At 50.3% G+C, this 19,140-nt stretch overlaps 1 protein-coding gene across 1 annotated transcript in view; it reads right to left on the bottom strand.

Annotated features, from left to right (window-relative positions):
* The window catches only part of RPH3AL (rabphilin 3A like (without C2 domains)), a 139,478-nt gene that overhangs the window by 10,808 nt on the left and 109,530 nt on the right, over window positions 1-19,140 (bottom strand). Inside the window, 1 exon segment of the mRNA NM_001035494.2 lies at window positions 14,650-14,824. Within this exon segment, the coding sequence (NP_001030571.1) occupies window positions 14,650-14,824 (175 nt within the window).

The following is a 19,140-nucleotide window of genomic DNA, read 5'->3' as shown; positions in this document are numbered from 1 at the left end:
CAGAAACCCCTTCAGGGCAGGGCCACATCTTAATCGGCGTCTGCCTTCTTCCCTCAGCCCCCAGTGCTGGGCCCTGGGCCAAGCGGGCACTCAGTAAATACTTGTTGACTGCTTTCTGAAAAATCCTCCCCAGGAGAGGACATGGCATTTCATGGAGACGGCAGGATAGACGGTGATCAGCGAGGTGGCGGCCAGCCAGCTAGGGCTGGGCGTTCAACCAAGCAGGTGCCTCCCCTTCCCGAAGGATACTTGGGTGGGACAAGCCAGGCGACAGGAGATGTGGCCTCAGCCGGAGCCAGGGATGGACTAATGGAGGGGGGCTGTCGGAGACTGGTTGCCATGGACACGGGATGAGTGGGCTCTGGGGAGGGGAGTGCACTGTTCACGAAAAACCTTTTCTTCTTCCAAACCCGAGACCCAAGGATAGGTTCTCCCTTTGCTTCGGAAACTTCCCCCAGGGCCCTAGAGAGTAGGGGTCTGAAAGGAAGAAAGAAAAATAGCCTCAAGCCCAGGGAGCTTATCTCCTAAGGATGGGCTGAGTGGAGTCAGAGAGCCTCGGAATCTGCCTCCCTCCCTCCCTCCTGGCCTGGAGTCTGGAGATCCAGATGACCCTCCCTTGCCAGCTGCCTGATCACCCTGGGCCTCATTTCCTCCCCTTTGAGGTGGGGTTAGTCGCAGGACCACCACAGAGGGAGGGTGAGGCTGTGGGACCTCCTTCCTTGGCTCCCCTTCTAGGCTGCCCCCGGCACCTTGGCAGGGACAGCCCAGACCAGGCCAGGAATTGAGAGTGGGGAGTGGAGGATTTCTCCTGCTTGTTTATTCATTGCCATTGATTTTAATTAACTCCCTCCTTGGGGCTTGCAGAGAGACAGGAGGCACCGGATAATGAAGAAGTATCCTCCGATCGATAGAGATGTGGTCGCCAGCATTGACATCCTGTGGTCCTGTCCTGGCTGGAGGTGCTCCAGAGAGAAGAGGGAAATGGACAGATGGAAGATAAGAACAGATTCTGCCAGAGAGAACACAATACCACTACTCTGTAGCGGGAGTGGAGAGTGGTCAGGCAAAGAAGTCAGGGAGAGCTTCCTGGAAGAGGTGGAATTGAAAAATGAGCGTGATTTTGGCAGGTAGAGATGCTAGGACTGGGGTGAGCCAGGCATCCCTGACAAAGGACAGGAAAGGCAAAGGCCAGGTGGTGGGCTTCTTTGGGGGCCAGGACAGGCTCAAAAGGAAGGTTCTAGACTCAGGCACTTAGGGGACGAGGGGCTGGTCTGGTTTGGGTGTGCTCTGCAGTATTTCCCTCTGGCAGGTTATTGCTTCTGATTCATGGCAGAGATGCAGCAAAGTGGGTGCGTACCTCCTGCCGGCTCCTCTGCTGGGATGTAAAATGTGCCTCATCCACTCCATGACGTCAGTGCTCTCTCTCTGTCCTTCTTTATGTCTCTGTGTGTCTCTGACTTCATCTCTTTATGCCTCTCTTGCTGATGGTTTAAAAAAAATCCCTCTCTGCCTTTGCCTCTCTCGTCTTTCCCTCTCTTGCGGGTCTTTGTGTCCCCACGGTTCTAAGTCTCCCTGCGTTGGTCTCTTGGTCCCTCTTCCCATTTTGTTGGTTTCTCTCACTCTCCCTCTCTGCCCACCTGTCTCTGGGTCTCTGTCGGGCACATGCCCTCAGAGTCTGGCCTCAGGGTGCGTCCCTCAGGTTCCCTCATCCTAGAATCTCAGCCCCTGAGAGCCCCATGGCATCTGATCTCATCCTGGGTGTGGGAAGGGCTGTCAGCTTTGCCCAGACTCCATGTGGACCCCAGGGGCAACTGAGGCAGGGGTAGTCCAGCCCCTCTTTCCTGTATGGAGATCACTGGGCAGACAGACACTCTCTGCTTCTGCTGCCGAGGCTGGACTAGTGAGTAGAAATCCACCAGCCCCCCGTGATGGACAGGAGGTCCAGGGAGAGGGTGGCGGAGCCAAGTGCACCCAGCCCTGTTATCTCCAAGGGCTTTATTGGAGTCAGATGAGGCAGGCGGGCCCAGATTTATTCTCTTCATCCAGGTCCCCAAAGGCCAAGAAAACTAGAGTAGAATTAAGTTGTAGGTTCACACGGCAAGACAGGTGAGCAGCTGGAGAGGGGAGCGCTGTACTGCACTTGGCAGGAGTTCTGTGGTCATCCAGGGCTTCCCAGGTGGCTCAGCGGTAAAGAATCTGCCTGCCAAGCAGGACACGTGGGTTCGATCTCTGGGTTGGGAAAATCCCTGGAGAAAGAAATGGCAATGCACTCCAGTATTCTTGCCTGGAGAATCCTATGGACAGAGGAGCCTGGCGGGCTACAGTCCATGGATTCGCAAAAGAGTCGGGCACGACTTAGTGACTATTATACAATAGCAGCAGCAGCTGCTGAGGACATCTGCTTAGCTAGAGCCAGGCTGCCTGGGGTGGGGCTGGGCCCTGCTCTCCCAATTCAGCTCAGATGGGGATTGTGGGGTGGGGAGGCGGCAAGGAATCCCAAGGCCTCACCTTGCAGCTGGAGTCATCTGATCAGCTGAGGCTGTCATCGGGTTCGGACAAATTAGAAACGACACCCATGCCCCTGTCCTCTGTGGTGTGGCTAATGAGCGCCTCCTGCTCTTGGGAAATCAAGCCCCCAGCCAGTGAGGACACCCAGGACAGGCCAGAGGGCTGCAGAGGCCGGGGCGGGGCGCAGCAGTGGGAACAATGGTGGCTCCTGGCTGCTCAGGGCTCCTGTTCTGGGGGTGGCCCCTGCACCGAGCTAGTGTTTGGCTTCACTGAGGACTCTGAAGGTCAAAACAAATTAGTAACACATAGGCTTATCTTTCAAAACACAGCCACGTAAGATGAGGCTAGGGCCTCTGTTTCCCTGAGACTTAGGAAAAGGGCAGAGTTTCCTGAACACCGTGGGGATTTCTTATTCTGCCCATGCCAAGGTTACAAGGCAAATTATCTGACCCCTCCAAGCCTTGGTTTCCTCTTCTATGAAATGGGACAACAGTAGTACCTCCAGTACAGGTATTTGGGGGGTGGAGCGTTGATCACACGAATACACAAAACCCAGCATGGGCTGCAGTCCACGGCAGCTGAGGCCTGAGACCTGCTTCTTTCGCCCATAGGCCCGCGGTGCCCAGGCCCTCATCTGAGCCTGGAGGAACCGCGGCCGCCCAGAGCGCCGACTGTCCGTGTCTGCCCCAGCAAGGTCCTCAGCGGGCTCAGGAGACTGAGCACCACTCCCTGCTTCTCCTGTCCCCGATGGCATGGATGGTATTCCTGTCCCCAAACGCCTAGTGGGAGCCACACACAGGACTGTCCAGCCAGGCCTTTTTAATTTATTTTCTGGACCCAAACCACAGACCTACACCACGAAGACCTGGGTCAGTGGGGCCGGGCTGGACACACAGCGCCCTTCTCAGATTATGCAAAGGCAGCCTCTCTCTCCTCTCCTCTCTGAACAGCTCTCTCTAGCTTGTATCTTCATACATGAAAAAATCCCAGGCACTTCCAACTCCCCAGGATGGTAGAACCCATGCAGGGTGTAAAATGAAGGAGACAGGGAAGGTGATGATGAAGCAGGAGAGACGATGCTGGGCACAGGACCGCGAGGGAAGTTCACAGGCCCTTAGCGACTGTTTACCAGGAGCGCGGGGAGGGAGGGGGTGCTGGGCGAGTGTGCTGGGATTTCACGGGCCGCACATAGCAGGACTGTGTGTGTGGGCACACACGTGTGTGTGTGTGAGTCTGTGTGGCTATTGCTGAGATGGGGCTGGTCCTTCTGGTAGAGACAGCTTAAATATATAGTCTGAGAGCTGGTATACCACCTGCCGGAAATCTCTGCACAGAGTCTCATCCCCCTGGATTTAGGACGGTGACATAGGAAAGCTGGAAGAGCACAAACTCTCTGTCCCGGCCCCCCTCGCCCCATCCTACTCATAGGGAAACCAAGGCCCAGGGAGGGAGAAGGACTTCCAAAAAAGTAAAGTTTTCTGACCCAGGGGCCCCATTAAGACAGAGGAGCTCGGGACTTCCCTGGTGGTCCAGTGGTTAAGACTCTGTGCTCTCAACGCAGGGGGCCCGGTTTGGATCCTTGGTTGGGGAACTAGATTCCATGTGCTGGAATGAAGGTTTCTCATGTTTCAAGGAAGATCGGAGATCCCATGTGCCACAACTAAGATGAGATGCAGCCAAATTAAACAACAACACGATCCCTGAGTCTGGAGATCCCCTGGAGAAGGGAATGGCAACCCACTCCAGTATTCTTGCCTGGAAAATCCCATGGACAGAGAAGCCTGGTGGGCTACAGTCCAAGGGGTTGAAAAGGAGTCAGATATGACTCCCTCACCCCTCCCCTCACAAAAACCACAGGGGTCTGCAAGGCCTGACCTCTGAAGTTCTTATTGACTTGGCCCTGGGGGCGACGGTGGTGGGTCACCTCCACAGAAAGCACAGAACCACTGTGGGCAGGATTTGTGGAGTCCGATCAGAAGGAGGGACCCACAGACATGGTCTGGTCAGGCTCCTGCCTTCCTCTGGTCAGGTGAAGGGGCGGTGAGTGAGGCGGGCTGGATGTGAGAACTCTCCACTTCTACGGAGGTGTGTGCCTGCCTTTTTTGGCAACAGGTCTAACTTCTAGTCTCTCGCTTTCACAGGAATGTAGAAACAAGAACGATTTCACTTTCTTCGGATTAGCCCACCAAGGGCGATGATCAAAGAGCATGAGAGATGGACTTCCCTGGTGGCACAGTGGATAAGAAGCTGCCTGCCAATGCAGGGGACACAGGTTCGATTCCTGGTCCGGGAAGATCCCACATGCTGCGGAGCAACCAAGTCTGTGCACCACAACTACTGAGCCTGTGCTCTAGAGCCCGAGAGCCGTAACCACTAAGCCCGTGTGCCACGACTCCTGAAGCCCGCCCGCCCGCCTGCCCTAGAACCAGCAAGCCACAACTCCTGAGCCTGCATGCCTAGGGCCTGTGCTCTGCAGCAAGAGGAGCCACCACAATGAGAAGCCCACGTCCTGCTTTCTCTAATTAGAAAACCCATATGCAGCAACGAAGACCCAGTGCAGCAATTAAAAAACAAAATAACAGTACCAAATATCTTAAAAAAAAAAAAAAAAAGCATGAGAGACAGTAGGGAGGGGTGGCGACTGGGGCAAACCAGAGACTGCAGGGTCTGTGTGAAGGGGGAAACTGCCACTTAGCCTGTCCAACTTATCCAGGGAGGGGCAGTGTGGCCAGACCTTCTGATTTTCAAAAAAGAAGCCAGAACTCTATATTCTTTTCATGAGAATTCTCTACCTTTTAAAAAATGTTGTCAATGAATTTAAAGCAGTGAGTCAGGGGGAGTCACTGTTCCACCAGTTTGCGACCTACAATACCAGCAAATGTCCAAGCCGCCCAGGACAGACGGCACCTCGCCTCCAAGCACAGAAGCTCTGCCTGCTTCTCTGAGCCTCGGCCAGCCTGCCTCCCCCACCCCCCTGCACACAACACGCGTTCCCAGCTGCTCTGAAGGCTGCAGGGAGTCCATGCACCATGTCCAGGCTGATGTGACAGAAACAGCAAGTCCTGAATCTGCTGGGGAAACACTGGGGATGATTAGGGGGTGGGGAGAGGGCAGCAAAGCGCCCCCAAGGAGCTTCCAAAATGCGAATTTCTCAGGAACAGAGAAAGAAGGAAGGCAGCATAGCAACAACTGGCTCTGGGCAGTGAGCAATCCTGTCTGAAAATAAAACAGTTTACAATCCACAACCGTGGCTCATTAAGAATGAATGGGTCTACCGGTATAAATAGCACGCTGCGTTAAGAAGTCAGGAAACAGCATATGCGTTTGATGGAAAAACGGCTGCCGCGAAACTGTTTATTAGCTCAGCCGGCTACAGCTCTGTGTTAATGAGACAGAGGTCTCAAGTTCAAAGCTGAGTGAGTGGCTGCCTCGATCTTGGGCCATAAAATGTGTCTCCATTCCCCCAGTCCGGGTCACAACATGGGGGTCTAGCTCTGAATACATAGTAACAAGCCTACAGTAAGCTTCTCCTAGTGTCTGAGCTGTAGTATCCCTAGTGAAATATCCAGCCTCTGTTTGAATGCTCCCAGTAACAAGGAGCTCACTATCCTGTAAGATACAAAACACCCAATTCTGTGGTTCAATGGCCATTGAGCAACGGAGACTCATTTCCCCTTGCTCTGTTCCAGCTCTGCTTGTGGGGAAAACAGCCTCAAATTGGGCCTCACTGGCCACACCATCTATAACATCTGACAGGATACAGGCTAGATGCATAAACAGCAGCCTGAGCAGAAGGGAGCTGGGCCAGTCACATCCTCCCCCAGTGTGGACACGGGGCCCTGAGAGTGGGAGCAGAGGCTGAGACTGCAGGGTGTGCAGACTTGCAGTCGTGTCCAACTGCTGGGCGAGCAGAGGCTGGGGAATGGAGCTGATCTCAGTGTTCCCTGAGAAGCAGAGGCAGCTGCTACTCTGAGCTCTAGCACCACAGGCCTGGAAGACCTTCCTGTCCACCCCTGCTTCTGGAAGACCTTCCTCAGCAGCTGCCAGCAATGCCTGAGTTGAGCTTTCCTTTGTTGTCTCTGTTCTCAACAGCCCAAAACCCTCGAACCAAGTCCAGGAGCAGAAAGCCAGTGCATGTGGCAGGAGCGTGGGCTGGGACTTAGGAGCCTGGAGCCCATGTGACCTTGGGCAGATGTCCCCCTCCTCATCCATCACTCAGAGTCAATTTCATGTCCATAACTGCCGCATAGGCTGTTCTGAGCATCAGAGGAGATAATGGCCGTGAGTCAAGGAGCCCTGGCTGAGGCCAACACAGCACCCATGACTCGGCTTCTCCAGGGGAACAGGAGATGCTGGTGAGAGGGCGGAAAGATTGGCTAAAGGGTCATTCCGGAAGGGTGGCCCCAGGCAAAACATTTGTGGTTGAGCTGAATCAGACCACTCAACCCAAACAACCCCAAAGCTTGCTTTCCCTGGACCGCAAACACAGAACACAGTTTAGAATTCTAAAAAAATTTGTTTAAAATCTAGCAAACCAAAGAAATGATAAGGAAACTCTGATTTTTCTTAAAACTACCCAACTGGAACAAATCTGAAGCTCAATGTACTTTCCCAGAACAGACCTTGAAGGGAACGCATGTGTCATTCTGTTCAATTCCATCCAGGAAGGCTGTGCTCTGCTCAGGGGAATGATGAGCGAGTGGGAGGGCTCTTGCAGAGGGTCCTGGGAGGCATTGTGACCCAGGCCTCAGCAGAGAGGGGAAAGAGAGTTTGCCTCGTGGCCACTGGGAGCTCAGGCACCTGTCGGCTCACCTGGGGCTTTTGGGGATTTAGGGAGGCGGGCAGAGTGGAAAGGCCACCCTGATCTGGCCAGGCCACAGGGGAGTGATGAAAGCTTTAGGTGATGGGGCCCTGGCCCCAGGAGAGGTGAACACAGCAGAATCTCACTGATCCAGGGGTTGGTGCCCTAGGGCCTCAGCTCTCCAACCCCCATCTTGGAAAAGCACACACATCCAAAAAAACCCTCAGAGCAAGCACTGTATGGACTGGAGACTTGGCTTCCCTGGTGTTTCAGAGGGTAAAGATTCTGCCTCCAAAGCGAAAGACTTGGTTCCTGGGTTGGGAAGATCCCCTGGAGGAGGGCATAGCAACCCACTCCGGTATTCTTGCCTGGAGAATCCCATGGACAGAGGAGCCTGGCGGGCTACAGTCCATAGGGTCTCAAAGAGTCAGACATGACTGAGTGACGAACACTTACTTACGTGGGGCTTCAGCTCCATCCCCACCCCATCTCAGGTGTCCAGTAACTGCTGGGAAAGGTGGGCAGAGCAACTGCAGAGCAGACCCAGGGCAGTGCTGTCTCCCAGTCACACACTGGGGGATGAAGACAAGCCCTATCACATTAAGTATTCTCAGCACTGGAGGTAGAGACGTGCAAAATCCTATCTGAGAAAAACTGCCACACTTAATGACTTCGGTCAGATCAATTCAGCTCTCCATCAATAGGGAATCAGGCTCCTCTAGCACAAGTACCAGCCTGCTTCTATTATGATGCAAGGTTGCAGAAGCAAAAAGCTTAATTTTCTAGCCTCTTCTTTTTTCCTTTTCTTTATAGTGATGGCTGGAACTGTAGCAACCATCTTGTGACCATGAGGGAAAGAGCAAGAATTACAAAGACATCTGTCCTGACATAACTGAGCTGCTGAACCAAAGCCTCAGCTGCTTCCTCTGAGCTTTCCCGTATACAAGAAAAAAAAGAAAGTAATCCCTTATTTCCCAAATATGCCAGATTAATATCCCCATTCCCAGCAACTATCTTTCCATACATTGCCCAAAAGTGAGAATCCAGTTGAAAGGAAAGAAGCCTTCAAAAGATGTGGCCCAACTCTAAAGGGATTAAGACCCAAGAGCGCACAGTACCATTTCTACCATTTACATATTATATTTCACAGAGGAACAAAGGGATCTGGGATGCACAAAAACTGACTATATTTTATTGCTGCCATAAACTTGGAGCAATGACCTGCCAAGGGAAAGTAGCATGGTGCCCACATCCCAGCTGGATGGATCAGATGGGAGGGTGGAGCCCTGCCCCCACAGACAGCCAGGTCAGACCCAGGGCCAGTCACAGGGGGACTCAGGTCACACTGTTTCCCATCCCATCCTGGAGAAAGGGTGAATGTCCTGCTATCAGTAAGCTTGTATGGGGCTCACCAAGGGGTTCTGCAGGCAAGTCCTTGACCAAAATCAACACCCAGTGTCGGGGGGGGGGGGGGGGGGGGGGGGGGGAGGGAGGGCGTAGCAACCCAGGGAGTCAGCCCACCTGTCCTGAGGCACCAGCGCTCTACCAGCTCTGAGTTTAACACAGAGGAAAGAAACACTTCATATCTTTCTCTGACACATCCTTTGTGTTATTTTTAACATTTAGACCTTTAATCTGTCTGCAGTGTGTTTCTGGGTACACACAGAATGGGATGGGAATCTAATTATGCTCGCCCTGCTTGTTAAATAAACCAGTTATTTCCCCACTGAAATGAAAAGCTACCTATCTTCAGCTTCCATACATCCTTAGCTCTGTTATTTTTCTATTCTGATCCACTTATCTATATAAAATAGATATTCTATTTATTCTGGTAACAATACCACACCGTTTCTCTTGATTATAGTAATCTACCTTTTGGTTATAGTAACGCTTTAAAAAATTGAAGTATAGCTGACTTACAATGTTTCTGGTATATAGCAAAGTGATTATATATACTTTTTCAGATTCTTTTCCATTATAGGGTGTTACAAGTGTGCTATACAGTAGGTCCTTGTTTATCTATTTATCTTGAAGGACTGGCCCCAGGTAGCAGATGAACACCAGCGCCAACCCAGTCCCACCTCTTGCTTCTCTCGCAAGCCTTGTGATTGTCCAAGGAGCTTGTTTTATTTTCAGTAGCTCCCAGTGTTTGAGGGTGTGCCAAGACCTGTTAGTGCTCCAGTGGAGAGGATCAGTGAGCACCTAGATTCAGGCTGATTGGAAGGCAGACCCGCAGGCAGCAGCTTTTAGTATGCAAATAAGTACCGAGGGATTGCCAGCAAAAGGTCCCGCCGGCCACCGGAGCCACGGGGTGGAGGCGGTGGGGGAGGTGCCTGCTGGCTTTAGTAAGGCAGACAGAGCACAGGAAGTGTCAAGTGGACCATGGAGACCGCAGTTGGCCGGAAAAGGAGCTAAGAGCTAGCAGTGTGTATCTTTTAAACCCAAATCCCCAAATTATCCCTCCCCACCTTTTCCCCTTTGGTAAGCATACGTTTGTTTTTTATGTCTGAGAGTCCATTTCTGTTTTGTAAATAAGTTTACTTGTACCGGTTTTTGGATTTTACATATAAGTGATGTTGTAAGATATTTGGCTTCATTTAGAACGATAATCTCTGTCTATCCATATTGCTGCAAAGTCTTTAAGGTTTGGCAATATTCCACTCTATGGCCTTCGATAAGATTCCGTAATTTTCTCTATGTTTGAGCTCTAGTCTTTAAAAATTTGTTTCTTGACATTTTACAATTTTTGTTGCAATTATGAGTGGATTTTTCCATTTCTACTTCTAATAAGTATGGTTTAAATTTGTTGATTTTTTTACAGCAAATAGTTCACACCAACACGTGCGCAATAGTTCGGTGTAAACTATTGATTTACTTTCTGTCCTGTCACTTTCCACTCGTCTTATTAATGCCAGTGGGTTGTTTTTGTAGATTATCTTGGTTTTCTTGTATACAGTCACATCATCTACAAATAAGATAATTTTTTCTCTTTTTTGGCCGCACCCTGTAGCTTGCAGGATCTTAGTTCCCCAACCAGGATGGAACCCACGCCCCCTGCAGTGGAACTGAGGAGTCCTAACCAGGGAATTCCCGAGAATTTTTTCTTTTCCAATAGTAACGAGTCATTTTATTTTCTTGCCTTATTACTTTAGTTAAATACTACAAAATACTGTTGAATGATGGTGATGATGGAGGTATTTTTGACTCGTTCTTTGATAGAACATGGCTTCAGAGCTTTATCAGTTAATTTGATACTTGGTGCTACATTTCTGCTTTTTGGGTAGTTTTTGTCATATTTAAGTATATCTTTGTATTCTCACATTATTTAAACTTTTTATTTAGCAATTTTTTTAACCTTAGAGAGAAAGATGTTTAAAAAATAAGCTAGAAAACCTATGAGCCACACACACACACACAAAGACATACTTGACTTCACAAAAATGAAAAGAAATTGGTTTTAAATGGTAAAATACAATATATGTGGAATCCAGAAAAATGGTACTGATGAACCTATTTGTAGGACAGCAATTGAGACGCCGACGGAGAGAGCAAAGCTGTGGACTCAGCAGAGGAAGGAGAGGGTGGGGGGAATCGAGACAGTAGCATAGAAACTCTACACTACCAAATAGGAAGACAGTGGGCGGGGATTCACTGCAGGAAGGGAGCCCCACCCAGGACTCTGCGACAGCCTAGGGGGGTGCGATGGGCTGGGAGGTGGGAGGAGACACGGCTGATTCGATTCACTATTCGAGGAAGGGAGCTCCACCCAGGACTCTGTGACAGCCTAGAGGGGTGCGATGGGCTGGGAGGTGGAGGGGACGCTGAAGAGGGAGGGGACAGGGCTGCTTCAGGTCAGTGTAAGGCAGGAACATTCTAAAGCAACTATCCTCCAACTAAAAATAAATTTAAAAAAAAAGAATGAAAAAAATGGCAAAATACTATAAGTAAAGACTAAAGTCAAACAAAATGTAAAGTCAAGGAGAAAAATATTTGCAACTCATTTAATATCCCTAAGGAATATCTATTAATACAAATCAGTAAGAGGAAATAAACAATAAAAAATGAGCGATGAGTTTAAATAGCCCATTAAAAAAAAAGGAAGCTTAAATATCAATAAATTATAAAGATATGAAGAAATAGTCAAATGTAGAAATTTTAAAAATGCAATATCATTTTTCATCTAGTATATTGGTCAAAATGATAAACACCAGTAATATTTATGGCAGGCAAGGATGTAGATATAAATGAGCACAAAAGGCTATCATTTTCAGAATATAGTCTGGTAATGTCTATTGAAAATTAAAACACACAATTTGTTTTGGGATACCTGCCCCATGGAAATAGAACCATCATATACACATAAGGACGTTTCAGTATTGCTCACAGAGGCAAAAAGCCAGAAATCATCTGAATGCCCATCAATAGGTGAATAATTAAATCACAATATATAATATGATAGGATTTTATTCAGCCATTAAAAAGGATACAGTAAAATCTATATCTATTGACCTGGAGGGATGCCCATGATATTCTTTTAAGTGAGAAAAAAAACCAGCTTGCAGAGTTATGGGTAAGAACCTATTTTTGTTGTTAAAAACAAAACAAAAAATAACCCTATAGCAAGTATATGCTGGTAGGGACAGGGAGAAAGGGGTTTGGAGATGATGGCAGGCAGAACAGATTTTGATTTTTCATCGACTTTTGAATTGTTTACACTTGTTAAAAATATATCAGGTCTGCTCATGTATTTAAAAATTAACAAAGAAAATTTGAAGGAGGAAGAAAAGGAAGCTGCCTCAGAAACATCAATACATTTCACTTGATTGCTCTGTGGATTGCAAAGTTCATGGCTTCTATCGATTCCCCTTTCTCCTCCAAGTGAAGTGCACTGGGGTCGGGGAGACATAAGTGCACCGGTCCCAAAGCAGAGAGACAGACAGACAGAGGGAAGAGAGTGTTAGGGAGGGAGGGTCAGAGAGAGGGAGCTGGTGTCACCTCCACATCAGGGAGCAGGGACTGGGGCGGGAGGGGATGCTGTCTTTGGGGACCCCAGACACAAGAGCCCCGGAAGAGGGCTGCCTCAGGTGGCCAAGGTGGTTTTCACTGCCTCCAAGTGTCTCCAAAGAATTGATGCTTTCAAACTGTGGTGCTGGAGAAGACTCTTGAGAGTCCCTTAGATAGCAAGGAGATCAAACTAGTCAATCCTAAAGGAAAGCAACCCCGAATATTCATTGGAAGGACTGTTACTGAAGCTGAAGCTCCAGTACTTTGGCCATTTGATGGGAAGAGCCAAAGACCCTGATGCTGGGAAAGTTTGAGGGCAAAAGGAGAAGGGATCGACAGAGGATGAGACAGTTGGATGGACTCAATGGACATGAACCTGAGCATACTCTGGGAGATGGTGAAGGGCAGGGAAGCCTGGGTGCTACGAAGGCCAGGCTTAGCAGACAGGCTCCAATCTGGACCACAGACTGCAGCTCTGGCCCTAGCCCGCTGCCTGGCACCCAGCATCACTGACGATGGGGCTGCAGGTGGCCGCTTTCCTATACCCTTACGGTCTGGGAGCCTGGGGGGTTTCTTACCTGGTCTGCGGAGGGAGACCAAGTTCATACTGGAGTAGAGGGGTGACCTCCACGTTGCCTGGCCTGGCTTTGCTGCAAACTCAGTTAATAAGGGATGCCAGATCCAAGTGTGTGGGCTGCTGGCCTCCTCGCCCACATAATTAAAAGGCCATCTGTGTGTCTGTGTGGCTGAGGAGAAGACAAGAGAAGGTCTTGCCCTTCCCCAGGGATGTGTGTGTTTGTGTGTGTGTGCACATGTGCATGTATGTGCCACACCAGGGCTGGAGCAGACAGGGCAGAGAGTCCCCTTTGGGGCAAGGTCTCAGGGCCTCTCCTCCTCAATCTAGCGGAAGCAACATTCCAGGCCTGCACTCTCCACAGCCATGTCTCTTTTCTTGGTCATACAGACACACCCGCCTGGGCTGGGGCAGGAGAAAGCCCCAGCGCTGAGGGTGGAAAAGGAACTCCTCTCTGCCTGCCCACTGTCCCCTGCCTGCCCAGGCCCCACCTGCACTCGCCGTGGTCCCCATCAGGACTCATCTGTGGCAGCAGTGGGCAGTGATGGCAGGGAAGGCCAACTCATGGGAATTAAAAATGCAAACAGAGTCCAGGAGAATTAGCCAGGAGGGCAGGCTGCAAAAAAACCAAGTGATACTAATAAAAAAATGTCTGGAGAACAGAGGCTGAGCTGTTAATGCTGATTATGTCTGGAAAGGCTGACCTCCAGGGGATTTTTACCTTGTGAATTATACTATTTGACAACTCTCAAAATTGTATAATAAACATGCCTTACTTTTGTAACAAGACAATCAAAGTCCAAACGACATGAAGACAAATGCCACGTCATAATTCAAAGACAGAGATGTTCGAGAGCCACTCAAAAGCAGCTGCCATGTCCACTAACTTGGGTCCATCGCCCCCCAAGGTCAGGATAATCCCTCATCCCTCTGGTTACCGTGTCTCCTGTAGGACCTCAGACCCTGAGTCTTGGGCTAGAACTCGGGCACCTCCAGGCACAAGGAGCCAGAGCCCAAAGGGCAGGACCTCACCTTTCCTTCCCAACTTTGCCACACCCAACTGAGACAATCCCTCCCCTTCTCTGGGCCTCGGCTACTCATCTATAAAATAGGGCTACAAAATAGCTGCCCTGTCCACTTCTGGAACCTGTTGTGAGACCAGGAGCTTTGAAAATAAAATTGCAAACACTAAAACATCATGCAAGGAGTAGAGAGCCATCCACCATGCCTGGCACTGTCGTCATGACCCACGATGGTGGCCATTCCCCTTCTGATGGTGGCCTCGTAGGGCACACCCTCATCAGCTGGCCACCACAAACACCAAGGGCCCTGGCACGCTAGCTCTTTGTGTTTCAGGACCAGGGAAGCCAGGCACCCCTTTCTCTGAGACATAAGACAAGTGATGAGAAGAGATGGTACACATCTGCCTTAGAAAGATGCATTTTCATCCTTTGCAAGAAACCTCAACTGACATCACATTTCTTCACACATCCACAGCGCTGTTCACAGCAGCCCTGCCCCCAAATTCGTGCTTGGTTGTGACACGGCCCGCTGGGGCCCCTCCCAACTGGAAGCAAGCACCCTGCTAAGGTCCAGCTGCCCACGTGGTGCAGATAGAGCTGAGGGCACAGAGAGGGATGCAGACCAGTGTGAGCTGCATGCGGGTGTGGTGGGCACTGCCTGGCACCCGAGGCAGCGCTCGGCTGGTTGATGAGCCGAATGTTGGCTGCTGTCCCAGGAGAGGGGGTGATGGGGACCTTACCTCTCCCTCGGGCCCAGGTATAGACGCGGCTGGTCTCAGTGCTTCTGGGCTCTTGCTCTGCTGGCTCCACGGGCAATGGTCGGAAGGAGGGGTGATCGGCCTGGCCGGGGATCTTCAGGGGCAGGATGAACTTGGGGATCCCTTTGTAGAACCAGGCCCCCGACCTCTTCCAGACCTGTTAGGGGGAGACATCGGCTCAGAGCACAGGATACAGAGCATCCTTTCCTGTGCCATGCGCCCCCTACCCCCAAGCCAGCCCTCCCTCCCAGACGGTGCGCTTGAAGCCATTGCCTCCCTCCTGCCCGCCCCTTCCCCTCGAGATTTCTGGGCAGGGACACAAGAGGCGGGAGGAAGAGCCGGGCTGGCCACAGCCTGGTATTGGCTGTGGTTTTGGAGAGCTTCCTGGGAGGCGGTCATCCCTGTGCAGGGCACAGACTGGCCGGAGCTCAGAGCGAGCCACAGATTAGAATTCAGAGCAGAGACTGCAGTGAGGTCCCAGAACCCTTAACATCTGCTTCAAGTGCTCCGTAATCTCTTTCCTGATGAAGGAAATGCCTTCAGGGTATTTGTAAGAAGAGTAGGAGTGTGTGAAAGAAGGCCGTGACCTTTTCCGAGAAGAGGAACCTTGGTGCGGGGGTCAGAGCAGCCGTGCTGGGTTTGAATCCTGGATCTGTTGCCCTGTAGCCTGGAGATCTGGATGCACTGACCCCCCCCACCCCGCCGACTCCCAGTTTCATCTTCGGTAGGTGGGAGGCAGGAGCAGTGCTGGCTCCCAGGGCGGCCAAGAGGGTCAGGCTCACGTGTGAATGTAAATCCCCACAACCCGGGGCCGGGCACAGAGCAGCCACTCGATAGACATGGTGCCCACAACCCTCACGGTCACCCTCCTCCTCTCATCTGACGAACGTGCAACCAGGGGATCAAGAGGGACAACTTCACATCAGAAGACCAGGACTTCCCTGGTGGTCCAGTGGTTAAGAATCCGCGTGCCAGTGCAGGGGACATGGGTTCGATCCCTGGTCCAGTAAGATCCCACATGCCGTGGGACAACTAAGCCCACTCGCCGTAACTACTGAGCCTGCACACCTGGAACCTGTGCTCCACAAGAGAAGCCACCGCAACGAGAAGCCCGAGCCCTGGAACTGGGGAGGAGCCCCCGCGCGCCACAACTAGAGAAAGCCCGTTCACAGCATTGTTAACCTGGCGCAGTCAAAAATAAATAATAGTAATTAAAAAAAAAAATCAGAAGACCAGAGTCCGCCCTCATTCTCTGGAGGACAGCGTTTCCCACTCCCTGACCCTCTGCACCACCCTGCTTCTGTGGGGTGTTAGCAGGGGCTGGGCCAAAAAAAAGAAACACAACAAAATAAAGACGAGTCCCTGATCACGAACCACATACTGTACAGTGGGAAGTACTCAATTAAACCAAGCTGTTACTGCAGGACTTCTCAGAGCCTTTAACACACAAAATGTGCACAATGATCTCCAACAGGACAAAAGGAGACACAGTGCTTCCCACATGGAAGCTACCCAGCGAGTTTTCCTTCAGAAACTCAGTCCTAGTGATGGGTCTCCAAAACCTTGACTGTCGCACTTCCCGGTACAGCACTTCCCGTTCACTCGTGGATTGACGTGTGCCTATTTTTCCAAGTAGATGGCAGTCACCTCCTTATGCTCCAGAGTGACAGACACAGGACCTCGGAGTCCAAACCCTGTCCCAGTCACGAGTCACTCAGCCCTCCCTTCCAGCTTTCCTGTGCAGGAGGGCCTGTTTTGGGGTGTGGCTCTTGAATAACATAATAATGTTATGTTCTGTTCCCTGGTGGCTCAGATGGCAAAGAATACGCCTGAAATGCAGGAGACTGGGGTTCAATCCCTGGGTCAGGAAGATCCCCAGGAGAAGGAAATGGCAACCCACTCCAGTATGTTTGTCTAGAAAATCCCATGGACGGAGGAGCCTGATGGGCTGCAGTCCAGGGGGTCACAGAGAGTGAAATGTAACTGAGCGACTAACACTGCACTTGAATAATACAGAACCCATCTAGTGGGATGAATGCTTCATGGAGCCACCTTAGAAAAGTCCTTCTGATCCTCTCTCAGCCCTCCTACAATATGTATTTATTTCTTTGAACCAGTAATGTATGCACAAGATCTAAAATTCACAAAGTGTGAAATCAAAGTGTCTCCTCCCCCATTCCCAGAGGTGTCCAGTGATAACGGTTCCTTTAGGACACTCTATTATTATCCCCATTTTCCAGATGAGAAAACTGAGGTTTGGACAAGTTAAGCAACTTGCCCAACACCACTTCACCATTCTGTTGGCCTCTACTTCACACCAGAGGTCCTAGAGTCTCAACAGTCTAAAGATGTGCACTAGGGGCTCTCTAAACTGTGGTTGTGAGTGATAAATCCTCAGTAGGTCACTCATCAGCATCGTGGACCCCAGAGGTCTGGACGCTTAGAGGGCAGGGAAGTGCCATAGAGGGAGAGGAGATAAAGACAAGCAGTCACTGTCAAGGCCACCCTCTTCCTGCAGAGCTGCTGCGTGGCTCCTGAGACCAGGTGGCCAAGCCCAAAAGGCCATGGGGAAGCTGGCGAGGGGCTTACCTGGCCTCCCTCTGCTAAGCAGAAGCCTGGGAGGGCATCCAACAGAGCTGGCATTGCCTGCCCTCCCCTGGCACCCAACCTATTGCCTCCACATGTGTGAGCCTCAGGGAGGCCGAGTGGGGCAAACCCTCTGTGACTGGTGGGGTCTGGGCAGGTGTAGGACCTGCATTGCACTGCCTCCCTAAACAGCCATGGTTGCTACTTTGTCTTTTTTTATTTATATTATTCCTGAGAAATACATACAGAGCATGCAAAATTAGCATCTTCCCTCATAGCTCAATTGGTAAAGAATCCTCCTGCAATGCAGGAGACCCCTGTTTGATTCCTGGGACAGGAAGATCTGCTGCAGAAAGGATAGGCTACCCACCCCAGTATTCTTGGGCTTCCCTTGTGGCTCAGCTGGTAAAGAATCCACCTGCAATGCGGGAGACCTGGCTTCGATCCCTGGATTGGGAAGGTCCCCTGGAGAAGAGAAAGGCTACCCACTCCAGGATTCTGGCCTGGAGAATTCCATGGACTGCATAGTTCATGGGGTTGCAGAGTCAGACATGACTACGTGACTTTCACTCACTCAATCACTGGTAGCTCAGCTGGTAAAGAGTCTGCCTTCAATGAGGGAGACCTGGGTCCTATCCCTGGGTTGGGAAGATCCCCTGGAAAAGGGCATGGCAATCCACTCCAATTCTTGCCCAGAGAATCCCCATGGACAGAGGAACCTGGCAGGCTACAGTCCATGGGGTTGCAGAGAGTCGGACATGACTTATCGACTAAACACAGCACAGCATGTGCAAAATTAGGACGATAACAAGAGAGCATAATGAAGACAGCCACACAGACAGAGCCCTGCTTAACACTGGGCTGTGAATCCTCTTACACCATTCCCTGGGCATATACCCAATTCAGTCTCCTCCCCACTCCTTCCTTCCTTTTTTGGGAGAATAAATCATGTAGATGCTATTCTATGATACTTAACTATTCATCATAGCAGTTGTTCTGTGTTAATACTGTAATGGTCTCTACATCAAACTATGGTTTGGATTTATTAAACTTAATGAAATCATCCTCCACCCCACCACTGATGAATGTTTAAATTGTTTCCTATTTTTCCCGCTTCTGAACAGCACTGCAACCAGTGCCCTGACACACCCATCAAGAGACAGGCTTCAGCTACTGCCTGAGGAAGTATTCCCAGGAGATGAACTGCTGGGTCAAAGGATGTGTGTTCATTAAGATGACACGTATTGTCAGCCTGCTGTCCAGGAAGAAAAGTCAGTTCCCCAGTGGGGCAGGACCCCATGCTATGGTGTAAATTTACCCTCTAAACCATTTCTAAGTATACAGTTCAGTAAGTTAAGGACATTCACACTGTTGGGTAGCCCATCTCCAAAACTCTTTCTATCTTGTAAAACTAAAACTTTACCCATGAAACAAGTCCCCATTCCCTTCTCCCTCTGGGCAAGGTGACCATTCCTACTTTCTAGGAATTAAGTGGAATCATACAGTATTTGTCTTTTTGAAGTACATACAGTATTTGGCTTATTTCACTGACCATAATGCCCTCAGGGTTCATCAGTATGGGACTTCCTTCATTTTTGAGGCTGAATAATATTGTTTTATGTATATATCACATTTTCTTTATCCACTCATCCATCATGGGACACAGGGTTGCTTCCACCTTTTGGCAAGTCCTTTATTTTTTTATTTAACATTTTGTCTATACCACAAGGCATGTGGGAATCTTAGTTTGATCCCCGATCAGGGATCAAACCTGTGCCCCCTGCACTGGAAGCACAGAGTCTTAACCATTGGACAGCCAGGTAAGTCCCTTGGCTGGTCCTTTATTTTTATCTGTCTCTCCCACTAAAGTCTACCACTCAGTGCGGC

This window comes from Bos taurus, chromosome 19 (assembly GCF_002263795.3).
Source record: "Bos taurus isolate L1 Dominette 01449 registration number 42190680 breed Hereford chromosome 19, ARS-UCD2.0, whole genome shotgun sequence".
Taxonomy (NCBI): Eukaryota; Metazoa; Chordata; class Mammalia; order Artiodactyla; family Bovidae; genus Bos; species Bos taurus.
The sequence above is the reverse complement of the archived record's forward strand: the minus strand, read 5'-3'. Positions and strand labels throughout refer to the sequence as shown.